Source organism: Amblyraja radiata, chromosome 1, assembly GCF_010909765.2.
Source record: "Amblyraja radiata isolate CabotCenter1 chromosome 1, sAmbRad1.1.pri, whole genome shotgun sequence".
In the NCBI taxonomy this organism is placed as follows: Eukaryota; Metazoa; Chordata; class Chondrichthyes; order Rajiformes; family Rajidae; genus Amblyraja; species Amblyraja radiata.
In genome coordinates this window covers 66,387,875-66,407,434 of record NC_045956.1, presented here as the reverse complement: position 1 = coordinate 66,407,434, position 19,560 = coordinate 66,387,875, and the positions used below count along the sequence as shown (strand labels likewise).

At 43.9% G+C, this 19,560-nt stretch overlaps 1 protein-coding gene across 1 annotated transcript in view; it reads left to right on the top strand.

Moving 5' to 3' along the window:
• The window catches only part of prss12 (serine protease 12), a 130,300-nt gene that overhangs the window by 87,191 nt on the left and 23,549 nt on the right, over window positions 1–19,560 (top strand). Inside the window, 2 exon segments of the mRNA XM_033023467.1 lie at window positions 10,291–10,496; window positions 16,826–16,904. Of these exon segments, the coding sequence (XP_032879358.1) occupies window positions 10,291–10,496; window positions 16,826–16,904 (285 nt within the window).

The window sequence follows — 19,560 nt, the reverse complement described above, 5'->3', positions numbered from 1 at the left end:
CTCGCCTGGAGCAGGGATTGACAGAGAAACACCATTATTTCTGGGATCTGGGGCTTGAGGAGATCCATTTACCTGTGGGATGGCAGAGTGGTGCAGCTGCTAGGGCCTGTTTCCATGCTGGAGCTCAAAACTAAGCCTAATCTGAGAACATAACTTTATCGAATTGAGCTTCTGCTCTGCTTCTGGCATGAACACCAGTCTTCAGGATCTTCGGCAACCTTCAGTTATTGCTGACAATCCACAATAATGGACACCATCCCCTCCCACCTCCCCCCCACCATGGTCCATTATAACGAGGGTTTTAAGGTACTTCCTCAGAAGATTAAGTAAGTTTGGCATGGCTTCAATAACGTTTGCCGACTTCTGCAGATGCAATGTAGAAGAAATACTATTGGGTTGCATCACAGATGATTGGGGAACAGCTTTGACCAAGATGCAAGAAATTGTAGAGAATTGTGAGATATAACCCAGTCCATCACACAGACCAGATACCCCACCATTGACTCCATGTATACTTCACGCTTCCTCAAGAAAGCGAATAGCATAAGCAAGGACCATATTCATCCCAGTCATTCCCTCTTATGCTCTCTCCCATGGGGCATAAGATACAAAGGCTTGAAAGCACATACTGCCAGTATCTTTCCCTGTTATCAGACTGCTGAAAGCATTTACATAGGTTAGGGGGTAGTCCCAATCATCCCAACTTAACTTCATTTCGGATGCTGGCCTTTTTCTCTGTATCTGTTAAACTACAATGCTGTAATACTATGTTCTGCACTTTGTTATTGTTATTTTTACACCATCTGTTGTATTTAGATATGGCTTGATTGTACTCATGTATAGTAGGTTTGATTTAATTAGATTACATGCAAACAAAAGCTTTTCTCTCTACCTTAATTTACATGACAATGATAAACCAATACTAGGCCAATACCAAAGCCTGTGACAGAAAATAGGTTAGGTAATAGCTTACTTGGTTTGAAAATACTGCTAGGAAATGTAAATAGAAGGAAATTATTGAAAAGTTAGTGGAACAATGTATTTAGAGCTCAATATGCTCAGATTTGCAGAGAACTCTGATGAGGAAGATGAAGCTATTAAACTATAGATACAGCCAGAGCACTGGAAGTTACGAGTAGCTTGACGGAAATGCTGAATACTCAGACAGCCAAACTCCAAATTGGAAAAAGAAGCATAGCTGATGCAATAATAAAACACCAATCAAATAATAAAATGCTAACTTGCAGAAGGTTATGCAATAGATACGGATTGCCCTGCAAGCTCACAAATAAAACGAAATTGTCCTGCTGATGTGTAGAACTGCAGAATTTGTGAAAAAACTCAACTGATGGCAAATGTGCAAATAAAATATGTGAATATCCAGAGAAAATGGGAAAGCAAAAAAATAATTGATCAAAATCAGAAAAGCCATATTATAGCAGAGGACAAAGCTTGAAAGCGCCTTAGATATTTGAGTAATTCAAATTGGGTGTAGTATGATTAGTACAATTACCTCTATTCAACAAAAACAAATTAAAAAATTGAACAAAGAAATCCACAGCCATAAATCTAAATCTAAAACCGGACATGAGAGTGCAAGATAATATATCTCTTTGTTTATATCATACTCTTATTCTCAACTCCATGTCATTCAGTTATTCCATTATTACACTTCAGTATTTTTTTGCAGTACTTCAGATTACATTACAATCTTCACACCATTCTGCTGTTTTGTGCTCATGTCGTTTTTATCAAACTTCACTTGTTCACTCTCTGAGCTTCATGCGAACAAAGAATTTCATTGCACCCAGCTGTACATGACAATAAATTAATCTACATCAGAATCTTTGGTTGCAAAAAGAATCACTTCAAATAATATACAGCCACTTAAACAAAGAGGAAGAATATGAGTTAGACAATCTATTTGCTGGATTGTTGTCTACAAAGGTACAAAGAGAACAGGGTCATCATGCACAATATGCCAGAAATACTAAATGATTTTTTGATCAAAATGCATTCTCCATAAGATCAAGAAGTAATGCAGACAAGATGTACAAGTTGAAGGGAGCTAACGCTACAACAATCGTGGCAATTCTTTATTTGGTGAGGACAAGCAGTTCATTTACAAGATAAAATTATGAAAACCTAGTTGCAGACTAGGTTTGAAGCTGATTTTCCAAGAGCCATTTTTCAACAAGGAGATGGCCAACATATGAAGAGGAACCATTTCCACCAAAGACCTTTCACAAAGCGAGGGAAAAGGGAAATCCACCATAGCAATGATAGTAGTAAGTTTAACTTTACACCAACAAGAATAGCAAAAAGCACATGAGCAAAGCAATGCCTTAACCCATCACAGAGAGGAATAACGTGCTGCTAAATTTGTCTCCAGATACAACCATGTTGGGTAATTACTCTGTATTTTTTCTTCTTGGTTTCTCTTGCATCTATTTCTTATGTTCTTACGGTCTTAGAAAATGGTTCTAAGTTACTTTTAGTGCTCAAAGTCACTATTCCGTTAATGATAAAATCTTTCCCTTTATGAGAAATGGTTAGCAGGCCTAAAGTCCCCCAGGTGCACTACACAGAAATGCTTGCACTCAAACAAACTCTGCTGTCCAGTTAAAAAATGCTTCTGTCCAGAGGACATATTGAACTCCTTGAAAACATGCTGGCTTTCAGACTGCCCGATCTGCCTGTTGGCTTGTGTGGTGTGGAATGTATGAAATAGTGTGAAAACTCATGTTGTGATAAAATATAATTCTACCGATCATTGAACAGCCACATGATTCGGAAGCAATAAGGACGGAGCTTTGACCCAACCAGGTGCAAGATCCGATGTAACTTCGTCAAGACCTCCCATCGAAGGAAGCATTTTTAATGACACTAGGGAAGGGAAATCCTTAGAGGAGTACCTATTGCCCCCTATACTTAAGGTGCACATACAGGTAATCAGAATGCTTATGACAAGAGTAAAACCCACAAAATAAAGAGCACAGCAGAACCAACCATTGCTTGCTTTCATCTATATTACTAAAAGTCTGATCTTGACCACTTCCTATTCTGTATATTGATTTTAGAAAAAACGCTGCCACTTACGGCTGTGATTTTTGGCCATCTTACTCAGAGTCCCCCTCTGTTGCACAGGACAAGAGGATTTTTCCCATCGATGTTTAAAAAATGTTGAAATTCTCTCTCCTGAAGGCCATGCCCCTTCCGGAGGGATTATAAAACCCGGAAGTGTTGAGTGCCTCAGTCAGTCTCTGCAAGATAGGGGAGCGAGAGGGTCATGTCTCTGAGTCTGAGCTGTGAATAACACTGAGCACATGTCTACTAAACTGTGAGTGGTTTTACTGACCTGTCAGTGCCCTTAATGTGGTTTGAAAATATAGTTTGGAAATGCTAAAGCAGTGTTGCCTTTGGTTTGGAAATGCGAAAGTTGTGTTGCCTTTGGTTTGGAAATGCGAAAGTTGTGTTGCCTTTGGTTTGGAAATGCTAAAGCTGTGTTGCCTTTTGTTTGGAAATGCTAAAGCTGTGTTGCCTTTTGTTTGGAAATGCTAAAGCTGTGTTGCCTTTGCTTTGGAAATGCTAAAGCTGTGTTGCCTTTGGTTTGGAAATGCTCAAGCTGTGTTGCCTAATTAAAGTCGTCTTGCCTAATTAAAGTCGCCTTGCCTAATTAAAGTCGCCTTGCCTAATTAAAGTTGCCTTGCCTAATTAAAGTTGCCTTGCCTAATTAAAGTTGCCTTGCCCAATTAAAGTTGCCTTGCCTAATTAAAGTTGCCTTGCCTTCCATATAATTAAAAGTCTAATCTTGAACACTTCCTGTTTGCGTTTTATATTGATTTTCGCAAAACCGCTACCACGTACGGCTGTGATTTTTGGCCATCTTACCCAGAGTCCCCCACTGTTTATCAGGTGCTGTGAATTTTTCCCATCGATGAAAAATAAAAGAGTTATTAGTGTTTTAAAAATGTTGAGATTCTCTCTCCTGTCAATCACGCCAAGAAGGCCATGCCCCTTCTGGTGGGAGGGACTATAATCCCAGAAGTGTGGGCGTGACTATAATCCCAGAAGTGTGGGCGTGACTCAGTCTCTGCAAGATGGAGGAGGGAGAGGTCATGACTCGCGGTCTTTAGTGGCCTTGCACCCTGCTTGAAATGGTATGAAACAGCAGGTAGACAAAAGTTCTGGAGAAACTCAGCGGGTGCGGCAACATCTATGGAGCGAAGGAAATAGACAACGTTTTGCGCCGAAAAATTGCCTATTTACTTCACTCCATAGATGCTGCCGCACCCGCTGAGTTTCTCCAACACTTTTGACTACCTTCGATTTTCCAGCATCTGCAGTTCCTTCTTAAACACAATAGTATGAAACTGCACTTGAATTTGATGGCCTTGCACCCTGCTTGAAGTGGTAAGAAACTGTACTTGAATTTTGTGGCCTTGCACCCTGCTTGAAATGGAATTTCAAGGAGTAGCCGTGAGTCAACTGCCAGCCCACCAGCCGTGAGTGAGTGAGCTGCCAGCACAACAGGCTTCAGTGACTGAGCCGCCAGGTCAAGAATCCATTTGGCCTACAATATCCATACTAGCCTTCTGGAAACCAGTCCCTTCAACCCACAACACCCATACTAACGCTCCAGAAGCCGCCGCCCCCCCACCAAATTCAATATTGGAATTGGTGGAGAGGTGGAATATGGCGTTGGGGAGCAGCCCTCCCGTGTGATGCTGGGACCCAACGGGCTCACAACCTTGCCACCAAAATTAGTAAACTGTGAGCTGAACCAAACAACGCAAAACATCGAGATTTGGGGCAGGACGGTGGTAATAACAAGGCCAAGCAGTAGTTCCCCCCCTTAAATCTGCCCCACCATTCAATATGCTGATTGATGAGCTACCCTGGGCCTCAGCTCCTCTTCTGTGCTCAGTAACATTAACTCAAATCCCCTGATCTCAAAAAATGTATGTAACTCTACTTTAAATGGTTATAATGACCCAGTCCCCTACAAACCTTATTGCTAAATAGTTCTGAACCTCACAACTGCCTGTCAGTTTCCAGCTATTCATAAACAACTAATCTCATTGACAACGTTGTCAGATCGTGACATGTAAAAGATCCAATATTAGCAATTACGATACTTGGGAGTTCTCTTTTCCCACTCTGGGATTTTTCTGCAATTTCAATAAAACTGGTAAAAAATATTTTAAATAGAACCACAGCAGGAAATTCCACCAGATTTCAAAAGAGTTGAGTTACCTTTGGGTAATCACAGCTGCTCCAGAAATGAACTGAAATATGCTGCGATTCAGTATTTCTCAATCCTTACTTAGCATAACATTGGGTGACCCCTTCATATAAAGCTCAATTAACTATCAGCAAATGTGCTCTGCTCGGTGCGACATTTCACAGAACGAATCTAGATAAGCAGGTACTCCGAATTACAGACAGTGCACCATTTGCAGTTTTTGGATTTTCAGTAAACCACTTTCAGTTATTTTTTTGCCATGCAGATGAAGGGTATTTGTGCCTGTTATTTGAACGTCTTCCCATCCAGTCACTGCATCAAGCTGTGCAAGGCCGGATGTTACGGTGCCAAATGGAAAGTGAAGTTCATTGAAATTAACTCCGATTCAAAAGTTGCCTGAACTCCTTCACCTTCTCATCCAGCGGTTGTTTAAATTCACACATCACCCACTGGGAGTGAGAATATCAGTTTAACGTGATTTAGTCTCTAATTTAAAAGATTTATTCTGCCTGTGGGACTGAGTTCAGATTGCCTAACATTTTAGGCAATTTACTCAGGGAAATCACTACCAGCCTTCCTACACTTTCGTTTTGTACCCAGAACATCTGCTGATGATAGAGACCTGAGCTGCATCAAGATGAAGTCATGGTGAATATACCTGCAATGATCTGGAAGGTGTTTATATTCCTGCAAGCCACGGACATTTGGCAATGTGTGTGGGTTTGTGGCAGAATTTCAGGGGAGTAGAGTGGTGAGAAATAATGGGGGAGATGGTGGGGTTAGGGAGAACTCCATATGCACCAAACATCAACAGTGCTGATATTGAAGGATGCGGACCTCTGAACAGTGAAAGATGTGATAACCAGAGCAATGATGAACTGTTCAGAGCTTTTGTAGAGATTAGGCTTAATGAGAACACCTCATCACACCCAGGGTGTCAGAGTGGAGCAACAGTAGAGTTGCTGCCTTATAGCACATGAGACCCGGGGTCGATCCTGACTACAGGTGCTGTCTGTACAGAGTTTGTACATCTCCCCGTGACTGCGTGGGTTTTCTCCGAGTGTTCCGGTTTCCTTCCACACTCCAAAGACCTACAGTTTTGTCGGTTAATTGGCTTCTGTAAGTTGTAAATTGTACCCAGTGCCCAGGATAGTTCTAGTGTACAGGGATTGCTGGTCAGCGCATATTTGGTGGGCTGAATGGGCCTGCTTCCACGCTGTATCTCTAAAGTAAAGTCACCCAGGTGTTTATAACGCATCCATTGTCCTGAATCATAGAACAAAGATATGTGGGGAGCTAGGTAGCTGCACCTTCTCTAAGCCTGTTGTTTTCCCTGCAATTCCAAAACTGTAATTCCTATAGCAAAGGGATTCCGCTGGATAGTGAGAAAGCAATAGATATGGTGACAGATTTTCATATCGCTTCAAGTGGGACAGGCCCATAAAGCTGCAGCAAGTAAGAATTTCACTGTTCTGGTTCCAATGCCTATGATGATTAAACACTCTTCAGTTTTGACTGCTGATTCCAGCAGGTAATTTCCTATCCTATCCTCCTTATGGTGAAGGAGGAGCAGGACTGAATGTGCCCACTCCACCAGTTCATCTGTAAAACACTTGACACCTGGGTGACCCTCACTCCCTCCTCCCACCCCCTCATCCCCATCCCAACATATACGAACATATCTTCTTCAAACTAAACTAAAACTACTAGGGAGTCTGCGCGAGAACCTCAGCCGCAAACACGCCTCAGACTACGTATAAATCCCACCCACATAATTACAGGCAGATCAAATTTAAAGGTAACTGGTTATAGTTATAACATACTGAGTTAAGGGCCTGTCCCACCAGCATGCGACTGCATGCGGCGAACGTGACCTAACGTGGTCGCTTGAGTCGTACGGTCTCGCGGGGCCGGTCCCACTTCGATCGCCGGAGCCGTATGGAGTTCTGCGGGGCTGGTCCGGACATCGCGCGGGGCTCCGAAAAACTGACACTGTCCAAAAATCCTGTCGGCCCGCAGCCGCATTGAGGCCGTACACAGCACCTCGACGGGCGTACGCAGCGTCTCAACGCCGTACGCAGCGTCTCAACGCCGTACGCAGCGTCTGGACGCCGTACGCAGCGTCTTGACGGCATTCGCCTAGTGCGTGGCGTTGCGCGATGACGTCATCGCCCGGCGTGCCGTTGCGTGATGATGTAACCGCCCGACGCCGTGCGACGTCCAAATTCAGTCGGCCCGCCCAGTTGATTGGTGAGTATGATGCTGGGACCCACTCCATATGGCTCCGCGGTTGGAAGTGAGACCAGCCCCGCGAGGCCGTACGCCTCAAGCCACCACGTTTTGTCGCGCTCCCCGCATGCAGTCGCATGCTGGTGGGACAGGCCCTTTAAGCTAAATGGCTACTACAATAGTGTCTGCCAGTAAGCGAAGCAGCCTTCACGAGTGGCAACATTACCACAATTACCATGTTTAAATAAAAAGTTACAATAACAAAAAAAAGAGTCACCAACAGCAAGTGTTCCAAGTGTAGCCCATGCGCTCCATTCTGTAAATGGAGATAGGGTGGGGGAGGCAGGTGACAGAGCTGTTCTCTGGATTGAGGAATTTTAATGTGCCCCAGCTTTTTTGCATTTTAACTGTCATCCTGAATGATCAGTTTTCTTCAAGAAACCCAGCAGCTTAAATGAGTTGAGGACACTGCCTGGTCTATCACAGGTATTGTCCTTCTCACAATCAAAGGCAGGAAGTACTGCCTCAAGAAATCAGTTAATATCATCAGAGATCAACACCATCTTGGCAACTCTCTCATTTCGCTGCTACCGTTGGGAGGAAGAACTGGTTCCTGAGAACTGGTGCCTCCATGTTCAAGAACAGCTTCATCCCATCAGCCATGAGCTCCTGAACCACCCAGCACACCCTAACCAGAACCCCACCTCAGCATCAAACAACTCAGGACTTTGTATTACGAAGGTGCACTACTTACTTTGGCTTACACTATTATAGTCTGGTTTACCGAGTAGAAATGATAATTTAATGTATAATTTTTTGTTATTGTTGTTGCGTTTAATGTTCTTGTAATGGGCCTGTCCCACTTAGGCGACTTTTTAGGCGACTGCAGGAGACTATACAGCCGCCACATGGTCGCCACATGTTCGTGGGTGGTTGCCGGGGAGTCGCCTTCATTGTTGTGAGGAGTTCCCACATTCTGGGAACTAGTCGCGGCCTCATAATGGTCACCGCAAATATTTCAACATGTTGCCGCCATGGAGAGTAGCGAGAATTCTCGTGCCGTAGATGGGTCACCAGGAGGTCGAAGGTTCTCATAGGTTGTAGCCGATGCTGACCGGTGAATTTCATTGGCTCATTGAGAAAAATAACGTAAGCAGTAGTTTTCAGAACCAAGGATAACTGACCGGTAATCTTCACAGCCGTGTATCTCTGGCTTCTTAAAAGTTGTCTCCACTCCTTCTCCCCACCCTGTCTACCCCCTTCTCTGCCCCTCTCTTCCCCCCCCCTTCTCCCCCTCCCCCCTATTTTAAAGGACTTATGTGACCCTTCCCGTACACTGTGCTTTCACCATCTTAATTACAGTGTAACCTTATTGTTCATCGCGGTGTGTGTCTGTATCACATTGGCTTTGCACAGTGAATTTCACTCAGACAGCGCTCCCCCTGCTTGCCCTGTCCCCCGCCTGCATAACGGGCTGGTGAAGGAAGCGATGTGTGTGTGTGTGTGTGTGTGTTCCACTCTGACAGTCGCCGTTCCAGTCGTCGGTTTTTCAGGCGACTGCCGGGCCTGGAAAATCGCCTAAGTGATACAGGCCCATAAAGCTACAGGAAATAAGAATTTCACTGCTCTGGTTCCAGTGCCTATGATGATTAAACACTCGTAAGTCTTGACTGCAGATTCCAGCAGGTAATTTCCTATCCTATCCTCCTTATGTTGAAGGAGGAGCAGGACTGAATGTGCCCACTCCACCAGTTCATCTGTAAAACACTTGACACCCACCACCACTCCCTCCTCCCTACCACCCCTCATCCCCAACCCAACATGCACAAGCACACTCCTGTCTATACACCCATATTCTTAACAGGACCGTCGCCTACACGGTGACACCTCATCATCTCCCAACCATCTGGATTATCCGATCCCTTTCAGAGTCATTTATGACCCCCAACGGAATCCTTCAATCTCCCCTCGATCAGAGGCTCCCTCAGAGCCTTTCTGATCTCTTTGGCTTTGTACTTACACTAGGTTTTCCTGAACTCTCACTGCAAATTGACCTGTGATGCTGATTTTTCCCATTCTCTACTCTGGATGGCCTCCGTTTTCTTATTCTACCATTCCCACCTGCCCACTGGCATTGGATCCTTGGCTTGCTGTTAAAGTTTACCTCGGCCCAAGGATGGTGATCATCTCAAACAGATAGACTGTGGCTTGGTAACAAAGACTGCAGAGTGCATATCTGTGATTTTAGCAAGGTTTGTGTTTGCTCAAGAGATCCAATTTGTAAAATTGGCCCACATGTATAGGAAAGAGCATACAAAAAAAACATCTGTGGCAGGATGAGTCCTCTTAGCCCATCCGTCTTGATTGATTAAATAATAATGCTTGGTGGTCACAATGCTTAGACTCTTCACCCTTCCTTGATTCATGTCATTCCCACTGACATATTTACCAACATGTTTGAAAACTTCAGTTCCTTTTATGCGTACAAAAAAGATAATTGCAAATGGATAAAGTCGACAGCTCATTGACTGGAACACATGAATCCCCTGTCCTGTCACACTGCAGCATAATAATGTGAATTCCACTACATAAATTCACTAAGCAGATTGCGGCTTATGGTATTTTTATGGTTAGCACGTGGACATCAAAGTAATCCATCACTGATGAATGCCCAATGCAAGCAGAATTTTAAACATAATTTAAAGATTGTGACACATCCATGGCAAGGAAGAATGTTAAAAAATGTGTTAATAATGAAAAGAAGCTAATCAAAGTCTGATGTTTTCTGAGTATTACATGTGATTTTTTTCCACAAGGGGCACAGCCAAGGCAAGATCACTGGCCTATTTTGGAGATGGTGTGGGACCAATACACATGGATAATGTGAAATGCACTGGGAGTGAACAGACACTGGAAGACTGCAGCAAACAAGATATCGGGACACACAACTGTCGACACAGTGAGGATGCAGGTGTGATCTGTGACTATATTGCCAACAAAGCAGGAAGCCTCAGCATCATAGGTGAATATACTTGACTTTTTTTTTGATTAGGCTGTTGTTACAAATAGATGCGAGAGTGAACGTATGGGAGATGCTGGAATCCTCAGGTAAATACAAAGTTGTGGAAACACTCAGTCAAGAGAAACTGAGTTAGCTCTTCAGGTTTGTGGGCTGTCATCAATATGTCATCAACTTGATTTGTTAGCGCCACTGAGGCTGTAGGAACATATGAATGCATCTGATATACTTTGCTTTTATTGGAATAGATATGCAAAAACAAAATAATGCATTTGCTGGAAATCTGACATTGACCAAAATTATTACTGCTGCTTCTCTCTCTCCAGTTGCTGTTTTGACTGCTAAGTATTTCCTTTTGTTTGATCTAAATGAGTTTCCATTTTTATTCTATTTGCCACAGCTTCAACTGTCTACCCACTCGATGGGGAATAGTGAAATAAAATTCAAAATACGCTCCTACAAATAAGCAATGTTTGTTTTTGCATCTCTTTGAAAAATATCCTCATTGCATCCAAAATATTTGGATTTAAAAGAATTATTTTTCAACCTCATAAATATTGCAACATAAGTTGCGGAACCGTAACTAGTTAAAGTTTTCATGTAATAATTATCAACAGCCTTACAGCACCAGAGACCAGTGTTTGTTCCTGACTGAGGGTGCTGTCTGTATGGAGTTTGTACGTTCTTACTTTCTCCGGGTGCTCTGGTAAGATGAAAGTGGCAAAATGTAAAAGAGATGTGCAGGGCAAGTTTTTTTCCCCAGAGTGTGATGGGTGCCTGATATACACTGCCGGGGTGTTAGTGGAGCCAGGCACGATTGTGGCATTTAGGATGCTTTTAGATAGATCCATGGATATGCAGGGAATGGAAAGATATGAATCATATGCAGGCAGCAGAGATTAGTTTAACTTGGCAACATGTTCAGCACAGAAATCATGGGCCAAAGGAACTGGTCCGGTGTTGTACTATTTTATGTTCTATGTTGTAAGAAGAAGTCACTTTGCTTCAGCTGACATTTAAGTGCATGTGGTCCAATGAGCTGTGTTTACCAATACTCCAACCAGATGGCAAGGTGCTCAGGTTAGAAGAAGCAGTGAAGGGGTAGAAACACAATGCCCATGAATCAAGCACGAGGAACCAGAAGAAGCTATTGCAACCTGGCCCTCCTGTCAGAACTGAAGGAACAGCATGCTGACACCAGAGAGTACTCTGTGAATCTACAGCAGAAAAGTAGAAAAAATATTCAGGTGGAACAGATTTACCTGGCTGTTTGCAATCATGGACACCAGATTAAACGTGGTAAAGTTTCAATCAATGACCCTTTGATCTGAAATGTTAACTATTTCTCTCTGCAGGGATGGCAACTGGCCTGTCGAGTATTCCCAGATCTTTCTGCTTTTCTCATATTTTCATTGTGCACAGTATTTTGCTTTAATACTAAATGATTGATAGTAGGTTGCAGAGAAATGTAATGGAGTTCTCTGTACATCATTGAAAAGATTGGGACAAAGAGCTTTATAATTGCCAGCCTGCTGGTTTGAGAACATTACTGCCATGCTGCACATACAGCTTGTGCATTTGTTCAGGCTGTGAGGATACTGATATTTTATTGTGAACCAAATTACTGAGATTTCCAAGTGGATTATTGTGTACAAAAAGAACGGTTCTAAATTATTCAGTCCAAAAATATGAAAGTTTTTAATAGGTTGTCAGTATGAGACACCAATGTAACCAAATATAAATGGGGCTATCATTCAAAAATGATGGGGATGGGCCGAGCGGCAGCAGCGGACGGGTGGGCAGGACGGGGATGGGCCGGCCGGCGGCTGAGCCGGAGTGGGCAGACTGAGGGAGGTAGAGTAGGGTTGCAGGATGGCCGAGCAGTTCGCGCAGTGTTTGAGTCACACACACACACACGCACGCACGCACACACGCACACACACACACACACACACACACACACACACTGCAAACTGGATCAATAATCAAGTCAACGGGATCTAAACCACAGCTAACAATGACCTGTGGAGGAAGGAACTGCATATGCTGCTTTTTATGGAGGGAGGGAGGGAGTGACTGAGGGTAGGGGGAAAGAGAGGGAGGGATGGGGGGGGGAGGAGGAAAAGGGAAAGAAGAGGGAGAGTGAAGAGGAGGGGGAGGGAATGCTGGGAGATGAGGGGAAATGAGCCATACATGCACAGTTGGGGCATATGCATGAGTGGTGCAATATTGCGTTGGGGGGATGGGTTGCATTGGGGGAACAGGTGAGTGGTGGAATCTTGCATTGGGGGACCAGGCCTCCTGTGTGACAGGGTCCCAACGGGTCCCTCTTAGTCTATTATTGGGGTAAATCAGGGCTCCCATTCACTTTAAGTGGTACAAGTTCCAGGAAGATCTTGACCTGTGCTCATAAAACCAGGAACCACTTGCTGCCAGAGTCATTATGTACATTCATTGTTCAAATGTTTTTTCTGATTGAGGTCCTTGTGATTTTGAAGAATCAAGTAAGTGAAGAGAATAGACGAAATTCAGACAGACAGGTTGATGGATGTCTGATGGATATTTGTAACAACTGGAGGAGAATTAGATATGCTCCATTACAAACATTCAATTCTCACTCCCAATATACGCTGCACATGCAATCTTTCACCAGTTAGCACTATAAGAGTGTCAAACTATCTCCGCCTCTGGCTAAACTTCAGAAACTGTCCACTGACTAGTTTTCTGGATATTTTGCTGAAATCAATATTAATTTCTGTTGCACGTTCTTGGAAAATTGATGGCCCAACAGTAGAAATGACATACAAGAAACAAAAATAACAACACAGAACTGTGTGGGGGGGGGGGGGGATTTAGCTATTCTGAATTGAAGTGCAGCAGAAAATTTAGCGCTCTGACATTTTGTTGTTAATCGCACGTATTGATCAACATGTACCTAACTGGCAAAGTGATCCGTGGCTTAGTAAGGGATCATATATTTTGTTACTAGTCTTTATTTTGGATTGTTTTGGATGGTTCCTAAACTAGCGTTGGGGGGGATGGGAACTGAATATTCAAGGTTATACCTCCTATCGAAAAGACAGAAAGGTGGGGAGAGGGGGTCGGGTTGGTGAGGAATGAAATTCAGTCCCTTGCAAGGAGTGACATTGAAACAGGAGATGTGGAGTCAGTATGGATAGAACTAAGGAATTGTAAGGGTAAAAATACCCTAATGGGACTAATCTACAGGCCCCCAAACAGTAGCCTGGACATAGGGCGCAAGTTGAATCAGGAGTTAAAATTGGCATGTAGTAAAAGTAATGCTGTGGTTGTTATGGGAGATTTCAACATGCAGGTAGACTGGGAAAATCAGGTTGGTACTGGACCCCAAGAAAGGGACTTTGTTGAGTGCCTTCGTGATGAATTATTTGAACAGCTTGTATTGGAGCCTACCAGGGAGAAGGCAATTCTGGATTTAGTGTTATGTAATGAACCGGATTTGATAAAGGACCTCAAGGTTAATGAGCCATTAGGAGGCAGTGACCATAACATGGTCAGGTTTAATCTACAATTAGAGAGGGAGAGGAGTAGATCGGAGGTGTCAGTGTTGCAGTTGAATAAAGGGGACTATGGGGCCATGAGTGAGGAGCTGGCCAAAGTTGACTGGAAAGATACACTAGCAGGGATGACAGTGGAACAAAAATTGCAGGTGTTTCTAGGAATAATACAGAAGGTGCAGGATCAGTTCATTCCTAGGAGGAAGAAAGATTCCAAGGGGAGAAAGGGACGACCATGGCTGACAAGTGACATCAGGGACAGTATCAAAATTAAAGCGAAGAAGTACAACGTAGCAAAGATGAGCGGGAAGCAAGAGGATTGGGTAATGTTTAAAGAACAACAGAAGATAACCAAAAAGACAATACGGGGAGAAAAGATGAGGTACGAAGGTAAGCTAGCCAAGAATATAAAGCAGGATAGTAAAAGCTTCTTTAGGTATGTGAAGAGGAAAAAGTTAGTAAAGACCAAAGCTGGACCCTTGAAGACCGAAAAAGGTGACGTTATAAAGGGGAACAAGGAAATGGCAGATGAGTTGAACAGGTACTTTGGATCTGTCTTCACTAAGGAGGACACAAACAATCTTCCTGATATAGTAGTGGCCAGAGGATCTGGGGTGACGGAGGAACTGAAGGAAATCCACATTAGGCAGGAAATGGTGTTGGATAGACTGATGGGACTGAAGGCTGATGAATCCCCTGGGCCTGATGGTCTGCATCCCAGGGTATTTAAGGAAGTGGCTCTAGAAATCATGGATGCATTGGTGATAATTTTCCAATGTTCTATAGACTCAGGATCAGTTCCTGTGGAATGGAGGGTAGCTAATGTTATCCCACTTTTTAAGAAAGGCAGGAGAGAGAAAACGGGGAATTATAGACCAGTTAGCCTGACATCGATGGTGGGGAAGATGCTGGAGTCAATTATAAAAGATGAGATAGCCACACATTTGGATAGCAGTAACAGGATCGGTCCGAGTCAGCATGGATTTACGAAGGGGAAATCATGCTTAACTAATCTTCTGGAATTTTTTGAAGTTGTAACTAGGAAAATGGACAAGGGAGAGCCAGTGGATGTAGTGTACCTGGACTTTCAGAAAGCATTTGATAAGGTCCCACATAGGAGATTAGTTAGCAAAATTAGGGCACATGGTATTGGGGGTAGAGTGCTGACATGGATAGAGAAGTGCTTAGCAGACAGGAAACAAAGAGTAGGTCCCTTTCAGAATGGCAGGCAGTGACTAGTGGGGTACTGCAAGGCTCGGTGCTGGGACTGCAGCTATTTACAATATACATCAATGATTTGGATGAAGGGATTCAAAGTAACATTAGCAAATTTGCAGATGACACAACGCTGGGTCGCAATGTGAACTGTGAGGAGAATGCTATGAGAATGCAGGGTGACTTAGACAGGTTGGGGGAGTGGGCAGATGCATGGCAGATGAAGTTTAATGCGGATAAATGTGAGGTTATCCACTTTGGTAGCAAAAACAGGAAGGCAGATTACTATCTAAATGGCGTCAAGTTGGGAAAAGGGGAAGTACAATGGGATCTGGGGGTCCTTGTACATCAGTCTATGAATGTAAGCATGCAGGTTCAGCAGGCAGTGAAGAAAGCGAATGGCATGTTGACCTTTATAACAAGAGGAATCGAATATAGGAGCAAAGAGGTCCTTCTGCAGTTGTACAGAGCCCTAGTGAGGCCACACCTGGTGTATTGTGTGCTGTTTTGGTCACCTAATTTGAGGAAGGACATTCTTGCTATTGAGGGAGTGCAGCGTAGGTTTACAAGGTTAATTCCCGGGATGGCGGGACTGTCATATGTTGAGAGAATGGAGCAGCTGGGCTTGCACATTCTGGAGTTTAGAAGGATGAGAGGATATCTCATTGAAACGATTGTTAAGGCCTTGGTCACGCTAGAGGCAGGAAACATGTTCCCGATGTTGGGGGAGTCCAGAACCAGGGGCCACGGTTTAAGAATAAGTAAGCCATTTAGAACGGAGATGAGGAAACACTTTTTCTCACAGAGAGTGGTGAGTCTGTGGAATTTTCTGCCTCAGAGGGCAGTGGAGGCAGGTTCTCTGGATGCTTTCAAGAGAGAGCTAGATAGGGCTCTTAAATATAGCGGAGTCAGGGGATATGGGGAGAAGGCAGGAACGGGGTACTGATTGGGGATGATCAGCCATGATCACATTGAATGGTGGTGCTGGCTCGAAGGGCCAAATGGCCTACTCCTGCACCTATTGTCTATTGTCTATCTAGCAAAGTCCCTGTGCAGATTTGCTTTCAGTGGGAGTACATCTTGTGATGCCACAGGCACTGCTCCACTTACTATCCGGCAAACACTGCTATCCTGACACAACTTTGAATGTAGGAATCTCGCCTCAACCAAGTTCAAAAAGGTTGTTCTCTTATTTTTTGTATCCTTTGTAGCCATAGGATACATTCTTCCAGCAACTGTTGGCTGAAGAACTGTTTACATTTCACCCCTCATTCTTCTAAATTCCTGGGGACATCGGCCTGATCTGCTCAGTCTATCCCAATTGGACACACCCTCCAGCCCAAGTATCAGATTAATAGGAAGATATATCTAAATCACGATTTTCAATTGGATACAAAATATGTGATTATCTGTTGGTGAAGGAAACAATGAAAGTTTTGACAATTGAATGAGGTAAAATGGGAAGAAACTTGATAAATATTCAAAATCTAGGTAAAATGGTCAATACTTCAACACTTTTCTTTAAACGTTCAGTATTTTAAAATCAATAACTTTGAATATCATTGCTTTTATTTATTTTAGGGTCCACAAATTCCCTCTGTGGCTTACGGTTACTAAACCAACGGCAAAAACGGATAATTGGTGGAAAGAATTCATTGAGGTTAGTGTCTTTGCATTAAGGAAAATTCTTGATAATTTTCTATATATTTAAAGTAACATTGCCAACTCAACTTGCCAAAACAAGCCTTGAAATTATTGTCTTGTCACAGTCAATGTTGATAAAGCTTATACACTAAAGATTTACTGAAAGGTATGTGGCAGTATTTTAGAGAATTAATACCGGTACAAAGATCAATTATGATGCCGATCGATCTAATTTGATCTGAAATTGGAGTCGTAGAGTATACAATGTAGAAATAAATCATTTGGCCCATTCATCCTGACCAAGTTGCCTGATCAAGCTAGTACGCTAATCTCTGCCTAGCCCATATCCAACCAAATCCATCCTATCCATGTATCTGTCCAAGTGTCATTAAATGTCATTATTGAACCCACCCACACCACTTCCTCTGGCAGCTCATTCCATATATGCATCAACCTCTGTGAAAAACTTGCCCCTCGGATTCCTTTCAAATCTTTCCCATCTCTTATTAAACCTAATTTTAGACTCTACAACCCTAAGGAAAAGACCGTAGACTCGGCGACTGTTTCGCTGACCACTTTCACTCGATCCGCCAAGGCCTACTGAATCTCCCAGTTGCTAACCATTTTAAACTCCCCGTCCCATTCCCATACGGACCTTTCTGTCCTGGGCCTCCTCCATTGCCAGAGTGAGGTGACATGCAAACTGGACCTCATATTCCACTGCTTGTAACCCAACGGTATGAACATTGAATTCTTCAATTTTAGGTCACCTCTCACTAACCCCCCCCTTTCTTCTGCATAAACTCCCCCTCCCCCCCCCATTGCCTTCCCTGTGCCCAACATTGACTCACATCTATTTCTCCCCTCCACTCATGCTACTTTCCTCCCTCTGACTTTACAATCTGCAACTCTTTAAACCTGAAGGCAGAAAAAAGTGCTGGAGAAACTCAGCGGGTGCAGCAGCATCTATGGAGCGAAGGAAATAGGCAACGTTTCGGGCCGAAACCCTTCTTCAGGTGGTCGTAGAGTCGGAGGGAAGGGGGAATCACAGAGGGGGAGCAGTTATAGAGGAGGTTGTAAAACTGTCTTCGGAGGGAGACACTTTTGTTTACCTTCGATTTTCCAGCATCTGCAGTTCCTTCTTAAACACTCTTTAAACCTGTCTCACACCTTCCTTCCTTCCTTATCTCTGGCCTTTATTTTAGCCATCTGCCTATCAAACCCTCCCCCCCTTGCCTATGTCAACCTATAACCTGCCACCCTGCCATGCTCTGTCCTGCCTTTCCTCTTTTCCAGCTTTCTTCTCCCCTACGATCAGTCTGCAGAAGGGTCTCGACCCGAAGCATCACCTATCCATATTCTCCAGGGATACCGCCTGACGTGCTGAGTCACTCCAGCACTTTGTATCCTTCTGTGGCTATTATCCATGGCCATGTGATTTCACAAACCTTTATAAAGTCATTCCTCAGTCTCATACACTCCTGGTAAAATAAGTCCTATCTAGACACTCCTTATAATTTAAACCCTTCAGTCACATCCTCTTTAATGTATTTGTACCCTTTCCAATTTAATGACATTGTTTTTAGAGCAGGCTGATGAGAGCTGCACACTCTATTCCAAATGTGGCTTTACCAATGTCTAGTGCAACTGCTGTTCTCAATACCCTGACCAATGAGGGTAAGTATGGCCGTCCGAAGGGGGGGTGCGTTGGGTGCGACTGCACCCCCCTTTTTTCCCCCAGAGATAGAATTTTGTTTTTAAATTGGAAAAAAAAAAATCGGAAAAATAAATCAACGCCAGACGCCACTGCGGCGATGCCCGCTCCCCTCGCCTCCCCCCGCTGCCGGGGCCCAAGCCATCTCCCACCCACACCAACCCCGCTGACCCCCGCTGGGCCCACGCCACCCCCTCTGGGCCCATGCCACCCCCGCTGGGCCCACGCCACTCCCACTGGGCCCACGCCACCCTCGCTGGGACTAGTTCTTTAGTAACTTGTCAGTTTCTTTGTTGAACTAAATTAAGGCGCATCTATTGATACAGGTGTTGGAGGTAATGGGGAGAAGGCAGGAGAATGGGTTTGAGAGGGAAAGATCTCCCAACTTCTATACTCAATACTCTGACTGATGAAGGCAAAAGTGCCAAAATACGTTTGACCACCTGATATACCTGCGACACGACCTTCAAGGAACCATGCAACCATCAACCATTCCTCTGCCCACCTGGCTAATTGATCCAGATCCTGCTGCAATCTTTCACAACCATCTTCACTATCTGCAAAACCACTCACTTCTGTATCATCAGCAAACTTGCTAATCTTGCCCTGTTCTATGACGTTTCACAGAGTGCTGGAGCAACTCAGCGGGTCAGGCTGAGTATAGAAGTTGGGAGGTCATGTTGCAGTTGCATAAGAAGTTGGTGAGGCCGCATTCAGAGTATTGTATTCAGTTCTGGGCACCATGTTATAGGAAAGATGTCATCAAACTGGAAAGGGTACAGTGAAGATTTACGAGGATGTTGCCAGGACTAGAGGGCCAGAGCTATAGGGAGGTTGAGTAGGCTGGGACTCTATTTCATGGAGCACAGGAGGATGAGGGATGATCTAATAGAGGTGTATAAAATCATGATTTGGATAGATATGGTTGAGTCTTTTGCCCAGAGTAAGTGAATCGAGG